Source organism: Trichomycterus rosablanca, chromosome 7 (genome assembly GCF_030014385.1).
Source record: "Trichomycterus rosablanca isolate fTriRos1 chromosome 7, fTriRos1.hap1, whole genome shotgun sequence".
Taxonomy (NCBI): domain Eukaryota; kingdom Metazoa; phylum Chordata; class Actinopteri; order Siluriformes; family Trichomycteridae; genus Trichomycterus; species Trichomycterus rosablanca.
Window position 1 is genome coordinate 20418388 of NC_085994.1, and position 24810 is coordinate 20443197.

Here is a 24810-nt window from a genome sequence, read left to right on the forward strand (position 1 = left end):
TATTGAGTTATTTTGAGGGAAGAATAAATTTACACTTTTATATAAGCTGCACACAGACTACCTTTCATTGTGTCAAAGTGTCATTTTGTCAGTGTTGTCCCATGAAAAGATATACTTAAATATCTGCAGAAATGTGAGGGGTGTACTCACTTCTGTGATACACTGTATATAAGCAATTCTTCATCAGAGGATGAACCTGACAGGAGGCATGTACATATTAGCATAACACCACTGTTGGGTAAGATGATAATAGGTGGCGACAGGACAAAATCAGCTGTAAGTAAAGAATGTAAGGAAATAATTTTAAGGAATGTCAGACGCTGGTTAATGTGAGGCACATTTAGTCATGTTTTGACTATAATTACCAGAAGCTGCTTGAAATAAAGCTCTGTTTATCTGTTAGTGAGCAACACAAAAACATCTCTGATTAAGCTTAGAAATGTCAGCTTCTCAGTTTCTGTGCTACCACTTGCTTAAACAGGAAAAAAAAAAGCAAAATGAGGTGCAGGATTAAACTGTTTAGCTTTTTCTTTAGCTTGTACAAAAACCTGAAGGTATTACTCATAAAAAGTCCAGAATGCACCCACACACTTGAGCACACCATGCTATGCGTGCATCCAGTTGATTCCATAATTTATTAATTGATATATTAAAAGTAGCTCCTATTTAAAAGTAATTAAGAGGATTTAAAAATGCACTTTGTCCACTGATAATGTAGAAAATGTACATTTAACTTTTTTATTGTAAATAGTAAGGCACATGTTATATGTGGTTATTCATTTAAATGAATGTGTCTGTATTGTGCAGTGACACATAGGTTCATTAAAGAGGTGCAGCATTATAACCCCCCTCAATGTCTTTCTGCCAAGTACTATCTGACTATTCTGTTTGTGCATTTAGATGTCACCTAAAGTCAACAAGCCTTTAAAATGGATTACCTGCCCATCTGCATAACATATACTAACACTTCACCTTTTACTTATATCTCACACATTAACATATACTTAATTTTATCACATTATAATTTTAAAGACCTGGTGTTTCTTAAAGTTGATGAACATTTTTCTACTGTGAGTTTTAGTCCATACTATTAACATAACACTGCTGTACCCTCGCTCTAGTTTTCTTCTCTTACACCCCTGAGTATAGGACTATTATATAGTCAACACTGTCATTGTAAGTAGGTCAACATCAGGCTGGTATCAGGTGTTATTTGATACTCGGATTTGATATTGATACCCTCTTTTAAAAAGTGAAAAGGGCATAAGTGCATTTGTACTTTTAGAATTGGGTTGGCGTGACATTTATGTCTTGGACTGAATTTGGTCAGGTATTAAACTTGCTAAATAATTCTGAAGCAGCCAGTGTTTACATTATTAATAGCCTTTTGCTCAACACCCTATTTCATCACTACGTAATCTTGTTAAATTGCCTCTGCAAAATTTATACACATAGGATGCCAGTGATGGCCAATGAAATTTAAATACACTTTTGCAAAAAAAGGTGCTATGAAAGAATTTGAACATCTAAAACAAGTTACACAGCAAGTGGGCATCACTATGGTTACAGGAGTTGCTATGGCGCTAACCGATATCCTGATAGCCCTCGGCCAGGTTTGGTTCTGTCTGCAGTTTGGTGCACATGAGCCAGCGATTTTGTTCCCCAACACACATACACTGGAGAAAATCCGCTTTTTATAGCCTGCTGTCAATCAGAGCTTTGTTATTTCTATGAAGTCTGCCAGAGTGTATTTGTGCGCTGTTCAGCTGAGAGAAAGGCTTAATTCACGACGCCTCCCTCGAGCCTTTTCTACAGTTCCCTACAATGAGCACAGATTTATCTGACACAATGCTCTTGTTAGGAAACCAACTGCATCGATCTTCCTCCAGCTCAGGAATAATGGTCGTTTAAAAGGCTGCAGGATGCCAGTTATTATATTAGAGACTATATATTTATGCTGAAATTTCTATTGCCCTGTTCAGCGCTTTCAGAACAGTGAATAAGTGTTTCAGTTCTATGGTCGGGTAGTAGGAGATAATGTGTGACAGCATCCGCATGGCTTTGACAGAGAGCTGCAAGATGGCGATCTGCCTAGCAACACGTCAGCCTACAGGGAGGTACAGCTGGCTGTGTGTACGAACAGAGATACAGGCGAGAAGAGAGGGCAAACGAGGTGCACGCAGATGCACCATCGAGCGAGAGCGAGAGAGAGAGAGGGAGAGTGGTGTAGAGAGAGAGAAGATCGAAGACCGAGATAACTGCAGACAAGCTGACAGGGCCAAAGAGATGCAAACTATAAGAGAGAGGAGAAAAAGACAGAGAAGAAGGCATAGAGACAGAGGGACAGGGCGGCACCAGCAACCCACATTGTCTTATTCATGGGTTTTGTTCATCCTCTTACATTCCTATAAATTAATTCATGTGTTAATGTATATCAGTACTTGTGTCAACTGCTACATTCTAATAAATGTAACAAATGGGTATGAATAGAAGCTGCTGTCCAAAACCATGATAAGAACATGGTTATGTTGGGACAATAATAGCCTTTGTTAGCTATCTACTCTGAAAAAAAGCTTGGAAAAAAAAATTTTTAATCACTCCAGGCCTCAGTAATTTGGAATTGAAAGAAGCTTGGCAAAACATTGAACCTTTTTAGAGTTTGTCATCGAATTAAATTGGGCATGCAGTCGAGAAGTTCCTGGGCAGTGAGGTAAGATAAAACCCACCAGTCACTTTAAAATATCTACCAAGAAGAGTGGAAAAAAAACTGTCCCAATGTCCAGTTGTGCTAAACTTGTAGACATCTATTCAAGAAGACTTGAAGCTGTAATTGATGTCAAAGGGGCTTCAAAAAGTTCTTGCATCAGCCTGTAAACATTCATCTGTGTTCATGCTTTTCAATGCCCTAATTTTAGCTCTACTAACTAAACAGTGGATTAACTGAAGAGTCACTTTAAAGCAAGTGTTCTGAACTCATGGACCATTGTTCACGGTATGAGGTTAAAGCGCACCCTGCACCTACTATTCTACACTGTTTGCCTATTACTGTACATACAGTGTCAAACATGTATTTAACCTCCTTATTTTGTATTTAAAATATGTATACTGTTTATTATCTTTCTAAATGTATACACTTTTGAAACAGTGGATTCTTTGGCAATAATTCTGCTAGTCATGTTGGAGAAAAACAGGGTTGAGCGCTATTACGTCATTAAAGGAAACACAAATAAACTGTGTACAGGGAATTATAAAAGACTTCAAAACTAATCATCCGCAAATCTGAGGAGAGGAGAGAGATGTTTTCACAAGGCAACTTCCCCAACCATATGCCCAAAATAACTCAACGACTTGTTTGTTCAAAAGGAAGGTCAGTGTGCAAGCATTGTGACAATCTCTTGAAGTAAAACCCTTGTTAATAACCCTGTTATTAATTTGTGGGGTCTAAATACTAAGTTTGACACCAGTGAGTGGAACGTAAATTTTACAAGACCACCCTGATCTTCTGTGACCACAGTATTATTAAGAGTTTTAATACCCATAGGACTGTAACATCTCTGATCACATTTAAGTGACCAAGGGTGCCAATATTAGGGTTTTAAAGGGTTTTGTCTATGATATGTTTGTTTGTTTTATTATTTCAAATAATATTTTTAGTCATAAATTCAAAATGAAGTTTCTGTAGTGTTCAATATAAAATGATGACAACACTGTTAGCAGTAATGAGTGTGTGACACAAATACCTAAACTCAGTTACTAGGATGGGTGTTCACATACAGTGGGGGAAATAAGTATTTGATTCCCTGCTGATTTTGTAAGTTTACCCCCTTACAAAGACTTGAACAGTCTATAATTTTTATGGAAGGTTTATTTTAACAGAGAGAGACAGAATATCAACATATCAACAAAAAATCCAGAAAAAAAACATTAAATAAAAGTTATAAATTAATTTGTATTTAATTAAGGGAAATAAGTATTTGATCACCTACCAACCAGCAAGAATTCTGACCCCCACAGACTGGTTATGTGCCCATGAGGCACACAAATTAGTCCTGTCCCTGTATAAAAGACTCCTGTCACAGAATCAGTTTCATTCGTTCAAATCTCTCGACCACCATGGGCAAGACCAAAGAGCTATCAAAGGACGTCAGGGACAAGATTGTAGACCTGCACAAGGCTGGAATGGGCTACAAGACCATCAGCAAGAAGCTTGGTGAGAAAGAGACCACTGTTGGTGCGATAATTCGAAAATGGAAGAAATACAAGATCACAGTCAATCGCCCTCGCTCTGGAGCTCCATGCAAGATCTCACCTGGTGGGGTAAGAATGATTCTGAGAAAGGTGAGGTCAGCCCAGAATTACACGGGAGGAGCTTGTCAATGATCTCAAGGGAGCTGGGAGCACAGTCACCAAGAAAACCATTAGTAACACACTTTGCCGTAATGGATTGAGATCCTGCAGTGCCCGCAAAGTCCCTTTGCTCAAGAAGGCTCATGTACAGGCCCGTCTGAAGGTAGCCAATGAACACCTGAATGATTCAGAGAAAGCTTGGGAGAATGTGATATGGTCAGATGAGACCAAAATTGAGCTCTTTGGCATCAACTCCACTCGCTGTGTTTGGAGGCAAAGAAATGCCCGGTGGGGATGGTGTTCTTGGGGTCATATCCAGCGTTTCTCTGCTCCCAGCTCCCTTGAGATCATTGACAAGCTCCTCCCGTGTAATTCTGGACTGACCTCACCTTTCTCAGAATCATTCTTACCCCACCAGGTGAGATCTTGCATGGAGCTCCAGAGTGAGGGTGATTGACTGTGATCTTGTATTTCTTCCATTTTCGAATTATCGCACCAACAGTGGTCTCTTTCTCACCAAGCTTCTTGCTGATGGTCTTGTAGCCCATTCCAGCCTTGTGCAGGTCTACAATCTTGTCCCTGACGTCCTTTGATAGCTCTTTGGTCTTGCCCATGGTGGTCGAGAGATTTGAACGGAAGAAACTGATTCTGTGACAGGAGTCTTTTATACAGGGACAGGACTAATTTGTGTGCCTCATGGGCACATAACCGGTCTGTGGGGGTCAGAATTCTTGCTGGTTGGTAGGGGATCAAATACTTATTTCCCTTAATTAAATACAAATTAATTTATAACTTTTATTTAATGTTTTTTTTCTGGATTTTTTGTTGATATTCTGTCTCTCTCTGTTAAAAAACACCTTCCATAAAAATTATAGACTGTTCAAGTCTTTGTAAGGGGGTAAACTTGCAAAATCAGCAGGGGATCAAATACTTATTTCCCCCACTGTACCTTCGTCCATATAGTGTATCATAAGATGGGCAAGTCTGTTTAGCATTATTATTTTGATGCCTAATTTGTGGAATAAACTGTAAATTACTAAATTACATTGTATCATCTTATAGCCATTTCAAGTGCCGTTTAGTCCCTTTTCCATTGCATGGTACCTCACAGTACAACAACTAAATCCAGAACCATCCACACTGAACCCTCTGTGTTAGTGTTTGTTTCCAATTGCACAAGGGTTCCCCTTACAAGAGAATTTTGCTGAAGGTGAGACTTTATCTTTGGTGACATACAGTATGTACATATAATTGGCAAACCTTTTATTATAAGCAGAATCCATAATCATAGTCTATCAAAACAGGCAAGAGTCAAGACTGGGAACTGAGTACAGAAAGAAAACAACGAATAAGGGAATATAATACTGCACATGTGAAAACAGGTTTTTTGAGTTCTTGGTATGCATACAAAAACACAAGGAACAAACGAAACACAGGGGGTATAAATTCACAAACTAATCAGCAACATAATAAGAAACAGGTTTAGACAATGACAACATAAGCTAATCACAGTCAAGGTGCGTAGATCAGGCAAGGGAACTAAAAACTGAAAACAAACAACAAGTGGAGCTTGTGGAAATCCACCAGACACTAAGAGCAAATAATAAAACCGCTTTAATAAAATCTGTTGCACTTGGGTTTTAAATATGGTGCTTGAATTGTCTCACTCCAGTGATAATTCTGACTAGTTAACGGTCTGCACTGATTGTTGCCTCACTTTGGTATGCTTGGTCCCTAGTCAAGAGAGGTTACCAAATTTAGCACAGCGCATTGTGTATTTAGCTACAGTATGGGTTACTTTTCAGTGAAAACAATCTATTGTGGGATCAATAATTAACAAACACATTATTAACAAAGCAATTTCTGGTTGGTGTTTTTTTCTACTTTACCAGAAATCTCTCCAAGAAGTACCAGCCTAAAAAGAACTCCAGAGAAGAGGACGAGTACAAGTATGTATTTAGTATTGACCTATTTTTCTTACAAGTCACTCAGATATTGTATGTAGCTCTCAGCTCACCATTACATACAAACCAGAATTTTTTTAAACAAAATAAAAGCAAGTACATGAAGACTTGTGATGTATTGGTGCCCTGTCCAGGGAGTATTCCTGCCTCATGCCCATTCAATTTAAATAAGTGGGCTAAAATATATATTAAACAACTTACATTTTAACATTTTACATTGGTGGTGTACAAAAGCATTATTTCATTTTTTTATTTTTTTTTATTTCTCTGTGATGTCTCTGCATTCATGTAAGAACAGATTTATTTGGATGGTCAGGTGTAACCTGCTGGAACAGTTGACAGTCCACAGTCAAATGAACTTTACACTGGCATTTGCTTAGAGGCTGGTATGCATGAAAAAAAGCCCCTGCTTCAAAATAATAACATGAAAAAAAGATTCCTGAGGCACTCAGGTAGCATAGCAATCTGACTTGCTAGCATACCACTGCAAAGTGTTTGAATGAGCGAGTTTGAATCTCAGCAGAGCCACTGACCTGACCAGGCGTCCACACAAACACAGTTGGGAGGGAAGGAAGGTCGAATGGGGTCTCTTCCTGCTGCAGCTACGTGGGACTCTTTGTTCCTGATTTAGCTCTGTATCAGAACCCAAACTCTGTTAATCAGGTGATAAAAAAACAGCCACTGACTGTCTTTGAATAGATTAGGGTGTTGTGCAAGTGGCAACAGACTTACAATCGGCAATTGGAAATGACTAGAAACAATCCTGAAATATACTCTAAATTTTACCTGTGCATGTATGTGTTCATAAATTGAATGGAAGGTTTTTGGTTGAGCATGTAGCAACTGATGCATCACTGCTTTCACATCATTATCACATGAAAATTTTCTTTCCCTTAAAGCTTCCTTAAATGGTCCAAAAGGGTGTAAATCAGATGGCGCTAAATCTGGACTATAAGCTCTCTCTCAGTCTCTCAGACACGACCAATTACTACTCCTCCTGCCCTCACTGTTTCCAACGAAAATATAAACGTTCAGAAACTTTTTAAAGATCCCTCGTATTATTACTTCTGACTACTGGGAGTATACACTGCACTTTTATAACTCTTTTTAAAATCTTTTTCACTCATTTTCATAAACTGTTGACATACACTGATCAGCCATAACATTAAAACCACCTCCTTGTTTCTACACTCCCTGCCCATTTTATCACCTCCACTTACCATATAGAAGCACTTTGTAGTTCTACAATTACTGACTGTAGTCCATCTATTTCTCTACATACTTTTTAACCTCCTTTTCTTCAATGGTCAGGACCACCACAGAGCAGGTCTCATTTAGGTGGTTGATCATTCTCAGCACTTCACTGACAATGACATGGTGGTGGTGTGTTAGTGTGTGTTGTGCTGGTATGAGTGGATTAGACACAGCAGCGCTGCTGGAGTTTTTAAATACCGTGTCCACTCACTGTCCACTCTATTAGACACTCCTACCTAGTTGGTCCACCTTGTAGATGTAAAGTCAGAGACGATCGCTCATCTATTGCTGCTGCTTGAGTTGGTCATCTTCTAGACCTTCATCAGTGGTTACAGGATGCTGCTCACGGGGCGCTGTTGGCTGGATATTTTTGGTTGGTGGACTATTCTCAGTGTTTAAAAACTCCATCAGTGCTGCTGTGTCATACCAGCACAACACACACTAACACACCACCACCATGTCAGTGTCACTGATGGACTCTAGTCAGTAATTGTAGAACTACAAAGTGCTTCTATATGGTAAGTGGAGCTGATAAAATGGACAGTGATTGTAGAAACAAGGAGGTGGTTTTAATGTTATGGCTGATCAGTGTATGTTTGATCTTTAACATTTTATCAGCTTGTGTTATCATTGACTAGTGCTCATGCTTTATATGTTGTAACCCCAGATTTAAGGTATGCAGCATTTAACAACAAAAAAGCAGCACAGTGCTTCTGCTACTAAGGCCACTGTAAAAAATCACCGGTTTAAACCAACTTTCAAGATCTTTACTTCAGGAGTAGGATGTTGCTTTACCCCTGCACCACCTAGACAACCAAGTAAAATCAGCCATATAGGCCTTAAAAAGGCTGAACAGTTTGTCTTCTGTATAAATGTGATTTGTTGCAGACCCATTCCGTAATGTCTACTATATTAGATCCGAGTTCTCAAAATAAATCTCTGTACATAATACCTGTAATTTATTTAATGAAGGGTGTAATCAGTAGTGGACAAGTTCACTGTTGTGTTGGAGAGTGAAAAACATGACCTTATCAGTGTTAGGCCGGTCTTACACTGGTTCTCTTGTGTTTGAACATATGGACAGATACACCTCCTGCAGAGCGTTCCTGATGACGCTTAACGAGCTAAACGACTACGCCGGACAGCATGAGATCATCGCGGAGAACCTCTCCACCCAGATCATCTCAGAGCTGGTGCGCTACATCCAGGAGCTGAAAGCTGAACGCAAAGCGGTATGAATCAGGAATTTGCCTTTCTGCCTTATGTACACTTCAGCTGATTTAAAAAGAAAAACAAAATGAATGATCAGTGCAAGTCAAATCCCTGATCCGTTTATATTTTTATCTCTAATTTAAATCAGAAATCTAATCTCAAATACATTTCCTCGGTGGATTAACTCCCTCTCTGCAATAGCTGCCCCATAAATCCCGGGATAAAGAATGCCAAATGATTATGTTGTTGATGATTTTACGGTCAGCATATCAAAGCTGAATGTGGGTCACATATTGGGGTCAGTGGAGTGGGAGCAGGAGCAGGACACTCCTCCTTTCCTTGCTGTGTTTACAAGGCCTCTGTCTGACTGGAACTAACACAAAAGTGGGAGGAGGGGACCAAGCACAAGCTGAGGAAAATATAGAGCGGCTCGTTTTTCTGCCCTGATGAGCATTCTGTTTTTCGTCCGCCCCTTACATCAGAACGTCTCTCTAAAAGAAAGCATTCTTTATGTGTTTTTAATAAAGCAAGCAATGACATCCTGTGAGTGGGAGGGAACACACAGAGGTCAGGCATGATCGCTCATGACATCACTTTCACGTCACTGTGACCTCTGTGATCTAAGCAAATGTTTTTCGATACAAAGAGAAGTTTGTACGTTCTGAGAATTGTGTTGTGCAATGGATACAGTGTGTCATTGTGAGCATGTTGGTTTGGCTGATTCATAAGATTCATATTTCATCTGGTCAGCTTTGTTTCAAACAGATCTTCTCCGGACTGTTCTGGGTAAAACTGCAAGCTGCCGTGTTTGCTGTGTCATGAAAAGAAATATTGTTTCTTAAATTTCCATTTTTATGTTTTTCATGCCCTTTTCCCTCAATCTAGCAATTTCAATTCCCTGATTGGAATTCCTCTGGCGCTTGCACCACCCCTGACTGTGGCTGCTTTCACATGATAAGCATTTTGTTCTTCATTCACCGCGAGGCTAGACGCTCACTGCTGCTTACTGCAGCATTTATGCTTTTCACCTGACATGCGACAAAACTGCTTTCTGCTGGCTTTGCCTTTGAGCGGAGAGCTTAAAAACAGTACACAATATTGATTGACAGTGTTTTAGTTTATAACAAGAGCGCGAGGGGCGGCACTGTGGCTTGGTGGGTAGCACTGTCACCTGGCAGCAAGAAGGTCCTGGATTTGATTCCCGGTGAAGTGGTCTGGGTCCTTTCTGTGTGGAGTTTGCATGTTCTCCCTGTGTCTGTGTGGGTTTCCTTTGAGAGCTCCGGTGTCCTCCCACAGTCCAAACACATGCAAGTGAGGTGAACTAAAGATACAAAATTGTTCATGACTGTGTTTGACATTAAAGACTTGAATTGATGAATCTTATGTAACCAGTAATTACCTGTCCTGTCATGAATTTAACCAAAAGTGTTTAAAACATGACGTTAAAATCTTAATAAGAAAGCACAAGAATTAAAATGGGATAATGAAGTTTTCAGAGTCTCACAGAGAGCCGTATCGCACAAAAAGACATATGCTATGCTGCTTTGTGAGTTCCCCATCGCTTGTGCAGGCATCTTGACCAGCCAGCAGAGGTCGCATTTGCAGTAGCAATTACAAACGCCCTGTCAGACTCTGTGAAACGCCCCTCTGTCAGACTCAACCAACTGTGTAGAGTATGTTTATACAATGCTCTAAATATCATGGGTGGCAGGTTAGAACCTTACCTCTGGTCACTATCTGTAAGATAGTTTTCTCTCTTTGTCATTGTGGGTTTCCCTCGAGATGGTGATTGTGTAATACCTGCCCTACTGTCCATTTCGTATTCTGTGCCTTTTATTCCAGACTGAAGCAATTATAGAAGAGCAATGATTTGGAAATCTGGGTTCACTGACTCTGTGCTGACTATTGGGTTTAGGGTTGACACTGTCCTGAAACACAGGATTGGTATCAGATAAGGCTTAACATATTTTCTGATTAAATCCTCTGCTCTACGCAGTGAACATGCAGTATATTAACTGGCACAACCCAAATCTATGTAGTAAGCATGCAGTATATTAACTGGCACAACCCAAATCTATGTAGTAAGCATGCAGTATATTAACTGGCACAACCCAAATCTATGTAGTAAGCATGCAGTATATTAACTGGCACAACCCAAATCTATGTAGTGAACATGCTGTATATAAACTGGCACAACCCAAATCTATGTAGTGAACGTGCAGTATATTAACTGGCACAACCCAAATCTATGTAGTGAACATGCTGTATATAAACTGGCACAACCCAAATCTATGTAGTGAACGTGCAGTATATTAACTGGCACAACCCAAATCTATGTAGTGAACATGCAGTATATAATCTGGCACAACCCAAATCTATGTAGTGAACGTGCAGTATATTAACTGGCACAACCCAAATCTATGTAGTGAACATGCTGTATATAAACTGGCACAACCCAAATCTATGTAGTAAGCATGCAGTATATTAACTGGCACAACCCAAATCTATGTAGTGAACATGCAGTATATAAACTGGCACAACCCAAATCTATGTAGTGAACGTGCAGTATATTAACTGGCACAACCCAAATCTATGTAGTGAACATGCAGTATATAATCTGGCACAACCCAAATCTATGTAGTGAACGTGCAGTATATTAACTGGCACAACCCAAATCTATGTAGTGAACGTGCAGTATATTAACTGGCACAACCCAAATCTATGTAGTGAACGTGCAGTATATTAACTGGCACAACCCAAATCTATGTAGTAAGCATGCTGTATATAAACTGGCACAACCCAAATCTATGTAGTGAACGTGCAGTATATTAACTGGCACAACCCAAATCTATGTAGTGAACATGCAGTATATTAACTGGCACAACCCAAATCTATGTAGTGAACGTGCAGTATATTAACTGGCACAACCCAAATCTATGTAGTAAGCATGCTGTATATAAACTGGCACAACCCAAATCTATGTAGTGAACGTGCAGTATATTAACTGGCACAACCCAAATCTATGTAGTGAACATGCAGTATATTAACTGGCACAACCCAAATCTATGTAGTGAACGTGCAGTATATTAACTGGCACAACCCAAATCTATGTAGTGAACATGCTGTATATTAACTGGCACAACCCAAATCTATGTAGTGAACGTGCAGTATATTAACTGGCACAACCCAAATCTATGTAGTGAACGTGCAGTATATTAACTGGCACAACCCAAATCTATGTAGTAAGCATGCTGTATATAAACTGGCACAACCCAAATCTATGTAGTGAACGTGCAGTATATTAACTGGCACAACCCAAATCTATGTAGTGAACATGCAGTATATTAACTGGCACAACCCAAATCTATGTAGTAAGCATGATGTATATAAACTGGCACAACCCAAATCTATGTAGTGAACGTGCAGTATATTAACTGGCACAACCCAAATCTATGTAGTGAACGTGCAGTATATTAACTGGCACAACCCAAATCTATGTAGTGAACGTGCAGTATATTAACTGGCACAACCCAAATCTATGTAGTGAACATGCAGTATATTAACTGGCACAACCCAAATCTATGTAGTGAACATGCTGTATATAAACTGGCACAACCCAAATCTATGTAGTGAACGTGCAGTATATTAACTGGCACAACCCAAATCTATGTAGTAAGCATGCAGTATATAATCTGGCACAACCCAAATCTATGTAGTGAACATGCAGTATATTAACTGGCACAACCCAAATCTATGTAGTAAGCATGCAGTATATTAACTGGCACAACCCAAATCTATGTAGTGAACATGCTGTATATAAACTGGCACAACCCAAATCTATGTAGTGAACGTGCAGTATATTAACTGGCACAACCCAAATCTATGTAGTGAACATGCAGTATATAATCTGGCACAACCCAAATCTATGTAGTGAACATGCAGTATATTAACTGGCACAACCCAAATCTATGTAGTGAACATGCAGTATATAATCTGGCACAACCCAAATCTATGTAGTGAACATGCAGTATATAATCTGGCACAACCCAAATCTATGTAGTGAACATGCAGTATATAATCTGGCACAACCCAAATCTATGTAGTGAACATGCAGTATATTAACTGGCACAACCCAAATCTATGTAGTAAGCATGCAGTATATTAACTGGCACAACCCAAATCTATGTAGTGAACGTGCAGTATATTAACTGGCACAACCCAAATCTATGTAGTGAACATGCAGTATATTAACTGGCACAACCCAAATCTATGTAGTGAACATGCTGTATATAAACTGGCACAACCCAAATCTATGTAGTGAACGTGCAGTATATTAACTGGCACAACCCAAATCTATGTAGTGAACATGCAGTATATAATCTGGCACAACCCAAATCTATGTAGTGAACATGCAGTATATTAACTGGCACAACCCAAATCTATGTAGTAAGCATGCAGTATATTAACTGGCACAACCCAAATCTATGTAGTGAACATGCTGTATATAAACTGGCACAACCCAAATCTATGTAGTGAACGTGCAGTATATTAACTGGCACAACCCAAATCTATGTAGTGAACATGCAGTATATAATCTGGCACAACCCAAATCTATGTAGTGAACATGCTGTATATTAACTGGCACAACCCAAATCTATGTAGTGAACATGCAGTATATAATCTGGCACAACCCAAATCTATGTAGTAAGCATGCAGTATATTAACTGGCACAACCCAAATCTATGTAGTGAACGTGCAGTATATTAACTGGCACAACCCAAATCTATGTAGTGAACATGCAGTATATAATCTGGCACAACCCAAATCTATGTAGTGAACATGCAGTATATAATCTGGCACAACCCAAATCTATGTAGTGAACATGCAGTATATAATCTGGCACAACCCAAATCTATGTAGTGAACGTGCAGTATATTAACTGGCACAACCCAAATCTATGTAGTGAACATGCAGTATATAATCTGGCACAACCCAAATCTATGTAGTGAACGTGCAGTATATTAACTGGCACAACCCAAATCTATGTAGTGAACATGCAGTATATAATCTGGCACAACCCAAATCTATGTAGTGAACATGCTGTATATTAACTGGCACAACCCAAATCTATGTAGTGAACGTGCAGTATATTAACTGGCACAACCCAAATCTATGTAGTGAACATGCAGTATATAATCTGGCACAACCCAAATCTATGTAGTGAACATGCAGTATATAATCTGGCACAACCCAAATCTATGTAGTGAACATGCAGTATATAATCTGGCACAACCCAAATCTATGTAGTGAACGTGCAGTATATTAACTGGCACAACCCAAATCTATGTAGTGAACATGCAGTATATAATCTGGCACAACCCAAATCTATGTAGTGAACATGCTGTATATTAACTGGCACAACCCAAATCTATGTAGTGAACGTGCAGTATATTAACTGGCACAACCCAAATCTATGTAGTGAACATGCAGTATATAATCTGGCACAACCCAAATCTATGTAGTGAACTGCAGTATATTAACTGGCACAACCCAAATCTATGTAGTGAACGTGCAGTATATTAACTGGCAATATATAATAATAATATTTAGCCATGCTTGGCATTGACCTCCTAATGCATTTAATAGTTTGATGCTAGCACAAGTCTTGTGACTTGTAAAAAGATAAAAATTCTTAGAGAGCCCTCTTTTATTTTCTTACTGCTCATGGCACTGCTTCACATTGTCATACAGTTGATTGAAAATGGAAAATGTGCTTACTGTTGCAGTATGGTGTTTAAATACAATATTACCCGGCCCAACAAAATTACTAAAACAACATATAGCAACATAAATCACAAGCAGTCAGGAGGCTGAGTTAGATTGATTGGAATGTTTAACTGAATAAATCATCTCTTTTGACTGCCCCTTTTAGGGGGGTTCCACTGCCCGTGTTCAGCCGCATATTTGATTTGGCACTGATTTTCCTCTGATGCCCTTATGGGACCACTACTAAAGGTTCACTGACCCCCTTCCCCACTCCAGTGGCTAGGTTTACTTAAGGCCCAGTGCAGTGCAGGTACCTCGACCACACAGCAGCAATTTTTGACCTTTTCCCTCAAATACAGACATAGTTGGTTTCTATCACAGCTTATAATTGTGTTTTTATTAACTAGGAACAGGATACCTGTATAAAACTTTGTGTACATGCAAGATGCAAGCTGTCGTTTCAAAATACAAACCCTTTTTCCAGATATGTTGGGATGCTTTGTAAAATGCAATTAAAAATCTGTGATTTGTTCATTCTCTTGAATCTTTATTTAACAGCCAACAGTAGAATGAAAAGATTTCAACTTCATTGTAGTTTGTAAATATAAACACATTTAGAATGTGATGCCTGCAACACACTCCAAAAAAGTTGGGACAGAGACGTGTTTACCCTGTTTTTCATCACCTTTCCTATTAATGGTTTGGGAATTGAGGACACCAATTGTTGCAGCTTTGCAAGTGGAATTTATGTCTATTTTTGCTTGATACAAGACTTCAGCCGCTCAATAGTCTGTGGTCATCGTTGTCTGATTCTCTTCTTGATGATGCACCATATATTTTCAATAGGAGACAGATCTGGACTGCAGGCAGACATTCTGTGTTTACAATCGTAGCTCATACAGAATTACAGAATTAGGCCATGTGGCTATATTTATTGTAGTAGCATGAAGGTTTCTCATACAATGCAGTCCGAGAACTCAGAGGTCACACACATTCACAGTGGTTTCTGGTTTTGCTCTACATGGACTGAGATCTCTCCAGATTCTCTGAAACGTTTCACCATATTATGAACAGTAGATGGTGGATTGGCAATTCTGTCCTGATGTTTGGCACAAAGTGGTGAGCCACGACCCATCATTGCTTGCAAAAATTATTTGGTGGATCCTCCTTGTATACCCAATAATGATTCTCTCAGCTGTTACCAGTTCACCTGCTTATTGTGGAGCACTGTAACTTAAACAGTCTATTTTTCTTGAACTCTTATTTTGCCTCTTATTTCTTTTTCTGTCCCAACTTTTTTGGAGTGTGTTGCAGGCATCAAATTCAAAGTAAACCACAAAGGCAGATCATTTCCATCTTAATTTGACTGTTTTCACTCAGACCATGCATAACTTGCAAAAAGTTATGAACACCAAAATGCTGCTGTGAGTAAGGCTTTTTATAGACAAAAACACACTGTTGCATGTTTATGCTTAGAACTGAAAAAAAAAATCTCTTGGGTATTTTGTCCTCAAATTGTGTTAAATTAGATTGCTAGAATATTGAATCTTGAGCAGAATATTATATATATAATATGCAATCAAATTTTGAGCTGTGTGTGCTGTTACACTTTTATTTGAAATGCCTATTGAGTGCATTTACACCTGCACTTATTATATAAATATTCCCTGTCCTGATAAAATGTATGAATGCTATCTTTTACTTTACAATTTTAATTTATCTTTATCTCCTCATGCAGCATTTCCACGACGGGCGCAGAGCCCAGCAGCATATTGAGAACTCCTGGAAGCAGCTGGAGTCGGTAAGTGAGGCAGTGTGTATACACAGTGAGCTATTTATTTAAGTTAGCATACACAGAGAGGTGGCATAACATTTAGTATACTAAAATAATTATTATTGGTTTGTTTTATACCAGTACTAGGTGCAATACTAATACTGCCTTAATACTCATTAATGATTAGAAGCTAAAATCAGATTGCTCCACTGTAGCTGATGGTAGCTTGACGGTTAAGGTGCTGGACTAGTAATCAAAAGGTCTCTTAAGCGGTTAAGGTACTGGGCTAGTAATCGAAAGGTCTCTTAAGCAGTTAAAGTACTGGGCTAGTAATCGAAAGGTCTCTTAAGTGGTTAAGGTACTGGACTAGTAATTGAAAGGTCTCTTAAATGGTTAAGGTACTGGGCTAGTAATTGAAAGGTCTCTTAAGCAGTTAAGGTACTGGACTAGTAATCGAAAGGTCTCTTAAGCAGTTAAGGTACTGGGCTAGTAATTGAAAGGTCTCTTAAGCAGTTAAGGTACTGGACTAGTAATTGAAAGGTCTCTTAAGCAGTTAAGGTACTGGGCTAGTAATCGAAAGGTCTCTTAAGCAGTTAAGGTACTGGGCTAGTAATAGAAAGGTCTCTTAAGCAGTTAAGGTACTGGGCTAGTAATAGAAAGGTCTCTTAAATGGATATGGTACTGGGCTAGTAATTGAAAGGTCTCTTAAACGGTTAAGGTACTGGGCTAGTAATCGAAAGGTCTCTTATATGGTTAAGGTACTGGGCTAGTAATCGAAAGGTCTCTTAAGCGGTTAAGGTACTGGGCTAGTAATCGAAAGGTCTCTTAAGCGGTTAAGGTACTGGGCTAGTAATCGAAGGGTCTCCTAAGCAGTTAAGGTACTGGGCTAGTAATCGAAAGGTCTTTTATATGGTTAAGGTACTGGGCTAGTAATCGAAGGGTCTCTTAAGCTGTTAACGTTTTCATTTACATTTTCAGCATTTAGCAGACGCTTTTATCCAAAGCGACTTACACAATGAGCAGAACACGATGAGCGATTGAGGGTTAAGAGCCTTGCTCAGGGACCCAACAGTGGCAACTTGGTGGTGGCGGGGCTTGAACCGGCAACCTTCTGTTTACTAGTCCAGTACCTTAACCACTGAGCTATCACTGGCCCTGTTAAGGTACTGGACTAGTAATTGAAAGGTCTCTTAAATGGTTAAGGTACTGGGCTAGTACTGGGCTACTGGGCTAGTAATTGAAGGGTCTCTTAAGCGGTTAAGGTACTGGGCTAGTAATCGAAGGGTCTCTTAAGCAGTTAAGGTACTGGACTAGTAACTGAAAGGTCTCTTAAGCGGTTAAGGTACTGGGCTAGTAATCGAAGGGTCTCTTAAGCAGTTAAGGTACTGGACTAGTAACTGAACGGTCTCTTAAGCGGTTAAGGTACTGGGCTAGTAATTGAAGGGTCTCTTAAGCGGTTAAGGTACTGGGCTAGTAATCGAAGGGTCTCTTAAGCGGTTAAGGTACTGGACTAGTAACTGAAAGGTCTCTTAAGCGGTTAAGGTACTGGACTAGTAACTGAAAGGTCTCTTAAGCGGTTAAGGTACTGGACTAGTAACTGAAAAGTCTCTTAAGCGGTTAAGGTACTGGGCTAGTAATTGAAGGGTCTCTTAAGCAGTTAAGGTACTGGACTAGTAACTGAAAGGTCTCTTAAACGGTTAAGGTACTGGGCTACTAATCGAAGGGTCTCTTAAGCGGTTAAGGTACTGGGCTAGTAGTCGAAGGGTCTCTTAAGCGGTTAAGGTACTGGACTAGTAATTGAAAGGTCTCTTAAGCAGTTAAGGTACTGCACTAGTAATCAAAAGGTCTCTTAAATGGTTAAGGTACTGCACTAGTAATCAGAAGGTCTCTTAAGCGGTTAAGGTACTGGATTAGTAATTGAAAGGTCTCTTAAATGGTTAAGGTACTGCACTAGTAATCAAAAGGTCTCTTAAGCGGTTAAGGTACTGGATTAGTAATCAAAAGGTCTCTTAAACAGTTAATAATAATAATAATACTTTCAATTTATATAGCGCCTTTCAAGATACCCAAGGTCGCTTTACATCAAACAATAAACAGTTCAGTGAGGTACAAAAAGAAAGCATAGTTAATTGAAGAGATGGGTTTTTAACAGAGATTTAAATTGTGGAAGTGAAGAGACAGAGCGAAGAGAAGAAGGGAGAGCGTTCCACAGAGTGGGGGCAGCCACACTAAATGATCTGCCACCCAAGGTTGACAGCCTAAATCTAGGTGTGGCCAGCAGGCCAGCATCGGAGGACCTGAGTGAGCGACTGGGTATGTAAGGTGTCAGCAGATGGGAGAGGTAGACCGGGGCAAGTCCATGAAGGGCTTTAAAAGTAAGGAGTAGTATTTTAAATTGGAAGCGTTAAGGTACTGGACTAGTAATCAAAAGGTCTCTTAAGCGGTTAAGGTACTGGACTACTATTCGAAATGTCTCTTAAGCGGTCAAGGTACTGGACTAGTATTCGAAAGTTCTTTTAAGCATTCAAGGTACTGGACTAGTAATCGAAAGGTCTCTTAAGCGGTTAAGGTTAAGATGTTGTAAGTAATTCTGAAGAAGTATGTTTAAATTATTCAGCCACAGAAAAAAAAGAGTTGGTACAGCTGGAACAACAGTTACGTAGCTGACAATAAGCAATGAAGCATTTCACATCTCTATTCCTACACCCCACACTCCTCTGCTAACAATATCTGAATTTTGCAGAAGAAATCAAATTAAATATCTTTGAGCTTTTTTTTACCCTGCACTAATTATGGTGGTTAAACAGTTTGTGTTGTATGGTCTCTTCTAGAGCAAACGACGGTTTGAGCGAGACTGCAAGGAGGCTGACCGAGCCCAGCATTACTTTGACAAGATGGATGCTGACATTAACGTGACTAAGGCTGACGTAGAGAAGGTATGCCCAGTGCCAGCTTCCACTCTTTCTCTCGTCCCTTCTCTGCATCCCAGCCCTGGATCCTGCAGTGCGTTTGGGATGAATGCGTGTCAGTGATGTGCTCAGCATTATTTAAGATCCTTCCACTGCTCCCCTGACAGTCTTGTTCCTTTTCCCATTAGCTGCAGAGATTTCTCTGGAGGTCTGCCATACTTTACTGCAGGGAAATTGGACAGTTGTTGGAACCTAACGAGCTGTGGACAGTTTTACGGCCTGTGTCATAAGTCCTTTTGATTTATATGACTGAACTGATTCACGCTGGCAGTACAAACCATAATACTCAGCAGTGTGTGATTAAATAAAGTGCCCTTTTATTTCATTACATTTTATAGTGCTTGCTAAAAAGTTAACCAGGATACCGATGCTAATTGCAATTACATTTTGCAGTGACATTACACACACAAAGCTTCATTATTAAATGATCCATTGTAGGTGCCTCTAATTAAAACTTAAGAGATGATAAGAGGAGTAAATTATATTTAATAGTTTTACTGTGTCCACAGCCTATCTGTGACTTGTATTCTAGAAATACATATTGGCCCAACTTACAGCGGTAGCTTGGTACCATTTGGCTAACCATTACATATATTCTTTATATTCTGCTACTACATAGTGCTCTGACACTAATCGACTCTGTTTTTGTCTTTTTAACATGGCTCAAAGCGGTGTTCACTCAAGGTAGGTTTATAACTACGAGTCGTCTCTGTCTGTGGGGAATTGTTAATCTGTTTAGTGTACACCCATAGACATCTACAGTACGTCTACTTAATATGTCTGTTGCAGAATTATATCTGTTTTCATTGTCCAGTTCTCTGGCCCTGTTGCTGTATCATGTCCCTCTAGCAACTAGAAGCAGCTCACAAAAACAACTATAAACTTAATTATCACAACTACCTCCCACATCATGTATATAAATTCTTCTTGATAGAAATTACAATCATGCCAGTTAAAATTTAGCACATTAAATAAAGCCTCGGAAATGTTATGTAATGCAGTAAGCTTTGCTTTGAGAACAGACGGCCAATTCCTGTCCATTTTCTGTGCTGTGTGCTTTGGTGTTTGTGTTCTGTCTGGGCCATATTCAGAGTACAAGCTAATGTAGTTTGATAGTTCATTTTGTGCAGCCCATTCATATTATTATAATAACCAGAATGCAATGCTCACATCCTACACTGTTAGATTTGTCCTGAGTACACACAGGGTATCTGTTTTTGTAGAAGTTGCATTCTGCTCTAAAAAGTGGAACATTTCCTTTTATGAGTAGAAAATACAGAATCAAACAGATTACTTGTTCATAATTATTACTATGGTCAGTTTGAATATTAATTCCTAATTCATTACTGTATATAACTGATGTAAGCAAACATGTTCATTTATAAACCCTATTTTCAGAAAAGTTGTGACGAACAGATCTGTGATTTGTTTATTCGTTTGAACGTTTAACTGACAACAGTACAAATAAAAGATGTCTTCACTGCGCCCAGGTGGCGCAGTGGGATATTCTGCTAGCACATCAGCGCCGAGATTCAGAACTCCTCGGTTCGAAACTCCGTGTTGCCACTGGTCGACTGGGTGCCATCTAGCTGGCATAATTGGCGTTGCCTGCAGCAGATATGTTTCTGCTAGGGCGGGATGACCGGATGTAAGTGGGGTGGTGGGCGCCTGTGCAGAATGCATGGGTGAAAAAGGGTTCCGCTAAGGGCTGCACGCGGGTCGGAGGAGGCGTGAGCAGCAATATACCCACTTTGACTGCAACTGGGAGAAAATGGGAGAAAAGGCATAAATAAAATAGAACAAAAAGATGTCTTCACTTACCAACATAATTGTATTTTGTACATATAAACAATTTTAGAATTTGATGCTTGCAACACAATCAAAGTAAGAGTATTTGCAGTATTTGCGGGTAAAGAAGGGTCATGGCTCATCACTCTGGGGCAAACCTGAGAGAATGGTCGGATCAGTTCAAAAGGAGCATTTTTCAGAATTGCATTATTTAGCCACATGGGTTTGGGAGTACTTCAGAAAAACATTGTCACTTAACACAGTCTTAACCCCAACAAAAATAAAAATTCATGCATCAATTTTATGCAAAATGTAAAAACAAGTTCTTCAAGTTCTTATAAGCTTTTAACTGTTATTCTATTTTCTATTTCTATAAGGGCAGTAGTGGCTTAGCGGGTAAGGTTCTGTACTATTGATCAGACGGTTGAGAGATCAAGCCACCACCACTAAGCTGCCACTGCTGGGCCCTTGAGCAAGACCTTTAACCCTCGGTTACTTGGATTGAATTCTGTACCAGTTGGAAGTCACTTTGCATTAAAACACAAAACACATCTTTCATATGCCCAAGTGTAATTAGATTGAATCTATCACACAGTGTGAGAAGATACAGCTGAACATCTAACAGCTGTGTTTGCATGTGTTACTGTCTAAGCAACACTGAAGTCTGCGCTGACTTACACTGATGTGATTTAGGCATTACCTTCTCACCATGTGCTTGTAACTGAACACGGCCCTCAGTGTGCATGCTGAATGAATGTGTGCTAAAATGTGTTGAAAGTGGTTCTTTTTTTGACAGTTGTTTTGCCCTTGTCTTATTTGTGTTTGTGTATTGTGTTGTGGGTGTTATAGTGACCACAGGGGCAATCTTTCTTTTTCTTTGCAGTTTATTTTTCTGCATAACTGGTCCTAATTTCTTTTCATCTTTTTTCTGTTGCTATAATCTGCACTGCTATTTAAAAAGGTTCTCTGGAGGTTTGGAAAAATGGGTCTGTACTGCTGAATCCACTTGACCATGTATCAAACCAAATGCACCTCAGTCTTGGCGATGATTTAATGTATTACATAAAAGAATAAAAATGACGTACATATTTTTTTTTTCTTAGACTGTTAGTGTGTTTTTGGTCTGAGAGTAACTTGTTTAGTTTTGCACTAAAGCGACATTGCAAAATGTGCACCATATTTACAGCAACGCGTCACATGGTTACCTGGGCAGTGGTGGCTCTGGACTAGTAATTGGTTTGATGAGGATTCCTTGAGCAAGGCCCTTAACCATCAACTAGTTGTTATTTTGTGTCTTTTTTATGCATTTTCTCCCCTTTTCTCCCCCTTTAGCGCGTCCAATTTCCCAATTGCATCATACTTCCTCTCCCCCTATGCCGAACCCTGCTCTGACCGAGTAGATCGAAGCTAACCCATGCCCCCTCCGACACGTGGGCAGCAAGCCGTATGCATCTTATCACCCACACATTGACGAGTGTTGTGCCACCTAGCGTTGTGTACGGAGAGACACACCCTAAGAGCACTTTTTCCTCATCTCTAGACGCCTCTAATCAGCCAGCAGAGGTCGTAATTGCACCGTTCTGACAGAGAGAGACCCATATTCGGCTTAGTCCCGCCCATCTGAACAACAGACCAATCATTGTTCATGTGACCGCTCAGCCTCAGCCGGCAAGGCAGAGCTAAGATTCGATACGATGTATTCGAGATCCCAGCTCTGGTTGCAGCGTATGTTTTTACCGCTGTGCCACCTGAGCGGCTTGTTATTTTGTGTCTTAACCAAGACAAACACACTTTGATTAGGGTGTTAATTTCATAATGCAATAAACTACTTTTATATTTTTACAAAACATTACCTCATTACCAGGAAATCTAAAAGCCAGCCAGTTAATTCCCACTGTAGATGTTTTTAAGAAGCTTTAAGAAATTATTTTATACTAGAGTCTTTCCTGCTTCTAAAAGTCAAAAAATGATGTGTGTACGTTTAGATAACTTAAGATGTAAAGAAGACTTTCATATTAGAGGAATATTTAAAAACAAACAAAAGTAATTGGAAAGCTGTTTCTCCTGCTGTGTATGATTAAAATTACTGTACAGCTACCAACAAGTTATTCTGTTTATTTAGAAATTCCATCTGCCATCAAGTTTTTTGTGTACTACTAGTATACTGTAAAATCTACTCGCTCATGAATGAGAGTTGTTGATTTGATTGTATGTCATAGCAAAACCACATCTTTGTGTACTCATTATTATTATTATTAAGTACATGCCATTATATTTCTTATTTTTATCTTAATCTTTGCATTTTCTTTATGATAAAAAAGAAAATAAGGAAACAAATTCTATAGTGCATGTAATAAATTATACATTCAAGTTGCACTATGCTAAACTAATAGACAGAAACTAAGTTTTTAATACCAGTGCAAAACAAAACAAAAAAAACCCCACAAACTGCAAACAACAGAAATGACCTGGCTGATTTTTACATGTAAAGTAATGGAAAAAAATGGGGGTCAAATTATTCCCTTTAGTAATGGTGCACAGTGAAATATGTTGCTTTGTGAAATACCCAGAATTGACCACATGAACTAATGTGATACTGTGAGATTATTTTTTTGAGAAAATACAGTGATACCGAAGTGTTCTCAGTTTCCTAACGTTTGGACAGATTTGCATACTTGATCCCTGTAAGTCATGTTTTTTTCCTTTAGATTCAGCTGGACTCATTCTGTCTAGCAGATTGGAATAATTTTATAGCACTTTCTAGGTGCAGTAGTTTATGTCCATTGTATCGTTGCAATCCAAATTATTGTATCCCCATTTCAAATTGGGTTTATTAGCAAAATTTTACATTTAGCAAAGCAGTCCCAGAGCATCATTGAGTCACAGTTATGCTTCACTGTAGGCAGGGTGTTCTTTACAGAGTATGCTTCATTCTTTTTTTCCAGACATACCGCTGATTCATAGGCCTGAAAAGTTTTGCTTCACTTCGCAGAACAGAAACGGAGGGTTGTAGCTGACTTTTCTTGTACTTTTGGGTTTGGTCATGGAGACCTTCAGTGTTTAGTATACACCATACTGTGCAAACTGAAACCTTGGTGCCTGCTAGTCAAACATCACAGTCAACAAACCCATAGACAGTCTAGGCATTTGATGTGTTCTATCTCAAACACACTTGATGAACACCTGATTTGCAAATGTGTGCTCTTATGAGGGATTCTACTCAGGGGTGGAACAATTCTGAGACTGCAGTAGTCATTAAAAGTGCCATTTTGTGTTGAATTTGGAAAACCACTGGTTATATTAGTTGTGTTGAGCTATTTAAAATGTTCTTGTTTGATTTATTGTAAATTTTACTAATAAACCTAATAAGCAAAGTGGGTTGAATGTTTGGTTAGTTACTTTGGATTGTTTAAATTTTTTTTCACAGTTTTCCTGCAGGGGAGCGATTAATATTTAATCAGTAAGGGGTGTAGCATTCATTCTTACAGCAGTTTTCCCTGTCTGTGTATCTATGGTCTCTTTCAGGCTAAACAGCAGGCTCAGATAAGGCATCAGATAGCCGATGACAGTAAGAATGAGTATCTGTCCTACCTGCAGAAGTTTAATAAAGATCAGCATGAGCACTACTACACACTTATTCCTCACATCTTTCAGGTGAGTCCTTCTTTACATTAACGTCGCTTATCTAACATTAAATTCATTAAATGTTCCCATTTTTATTCCAACCATCACTTTT

The 24810-nt window shown here is 39.2% G+C and overlaps 1 protein-coding gene across 3 annotated transcripts in view; it reads left to right on the plus strand.

Moving 5' to 3' along the window:
- Positions 1 to 24810, plus strand: part of fnbp1a (formin binding protein 1a) — a 47935-nt gene that overhangs the window by 9708 nt on the left and 13417 nt on the right. For all 3 annotated transcript variants that reach the window (XM_062999108.1, XM_062999107.1, XM_062999109.1), the window contains exons 3-7: positions 6240 to 6296; positions 8650 to 8797; positions 16282 to 16344; positions 19149 to 19253; positions 24600 to 24728. In XM_062999108.1, the coding sequence (XP_062855178.1) occupies positions 6240 to 6296; positions 8650 to 8797; positions 16282 to 16344; positions 19149 to 19253; positions 24600 to 24728 (502 nt within the window). The remainder of the gene's footprint in view (positions 1 to 6239; positions 6297 to 8649; positions 8798 to 16281; positions 16345 to 19148; positions 19254 to 24599; positions 24729 to 24810) is intronic.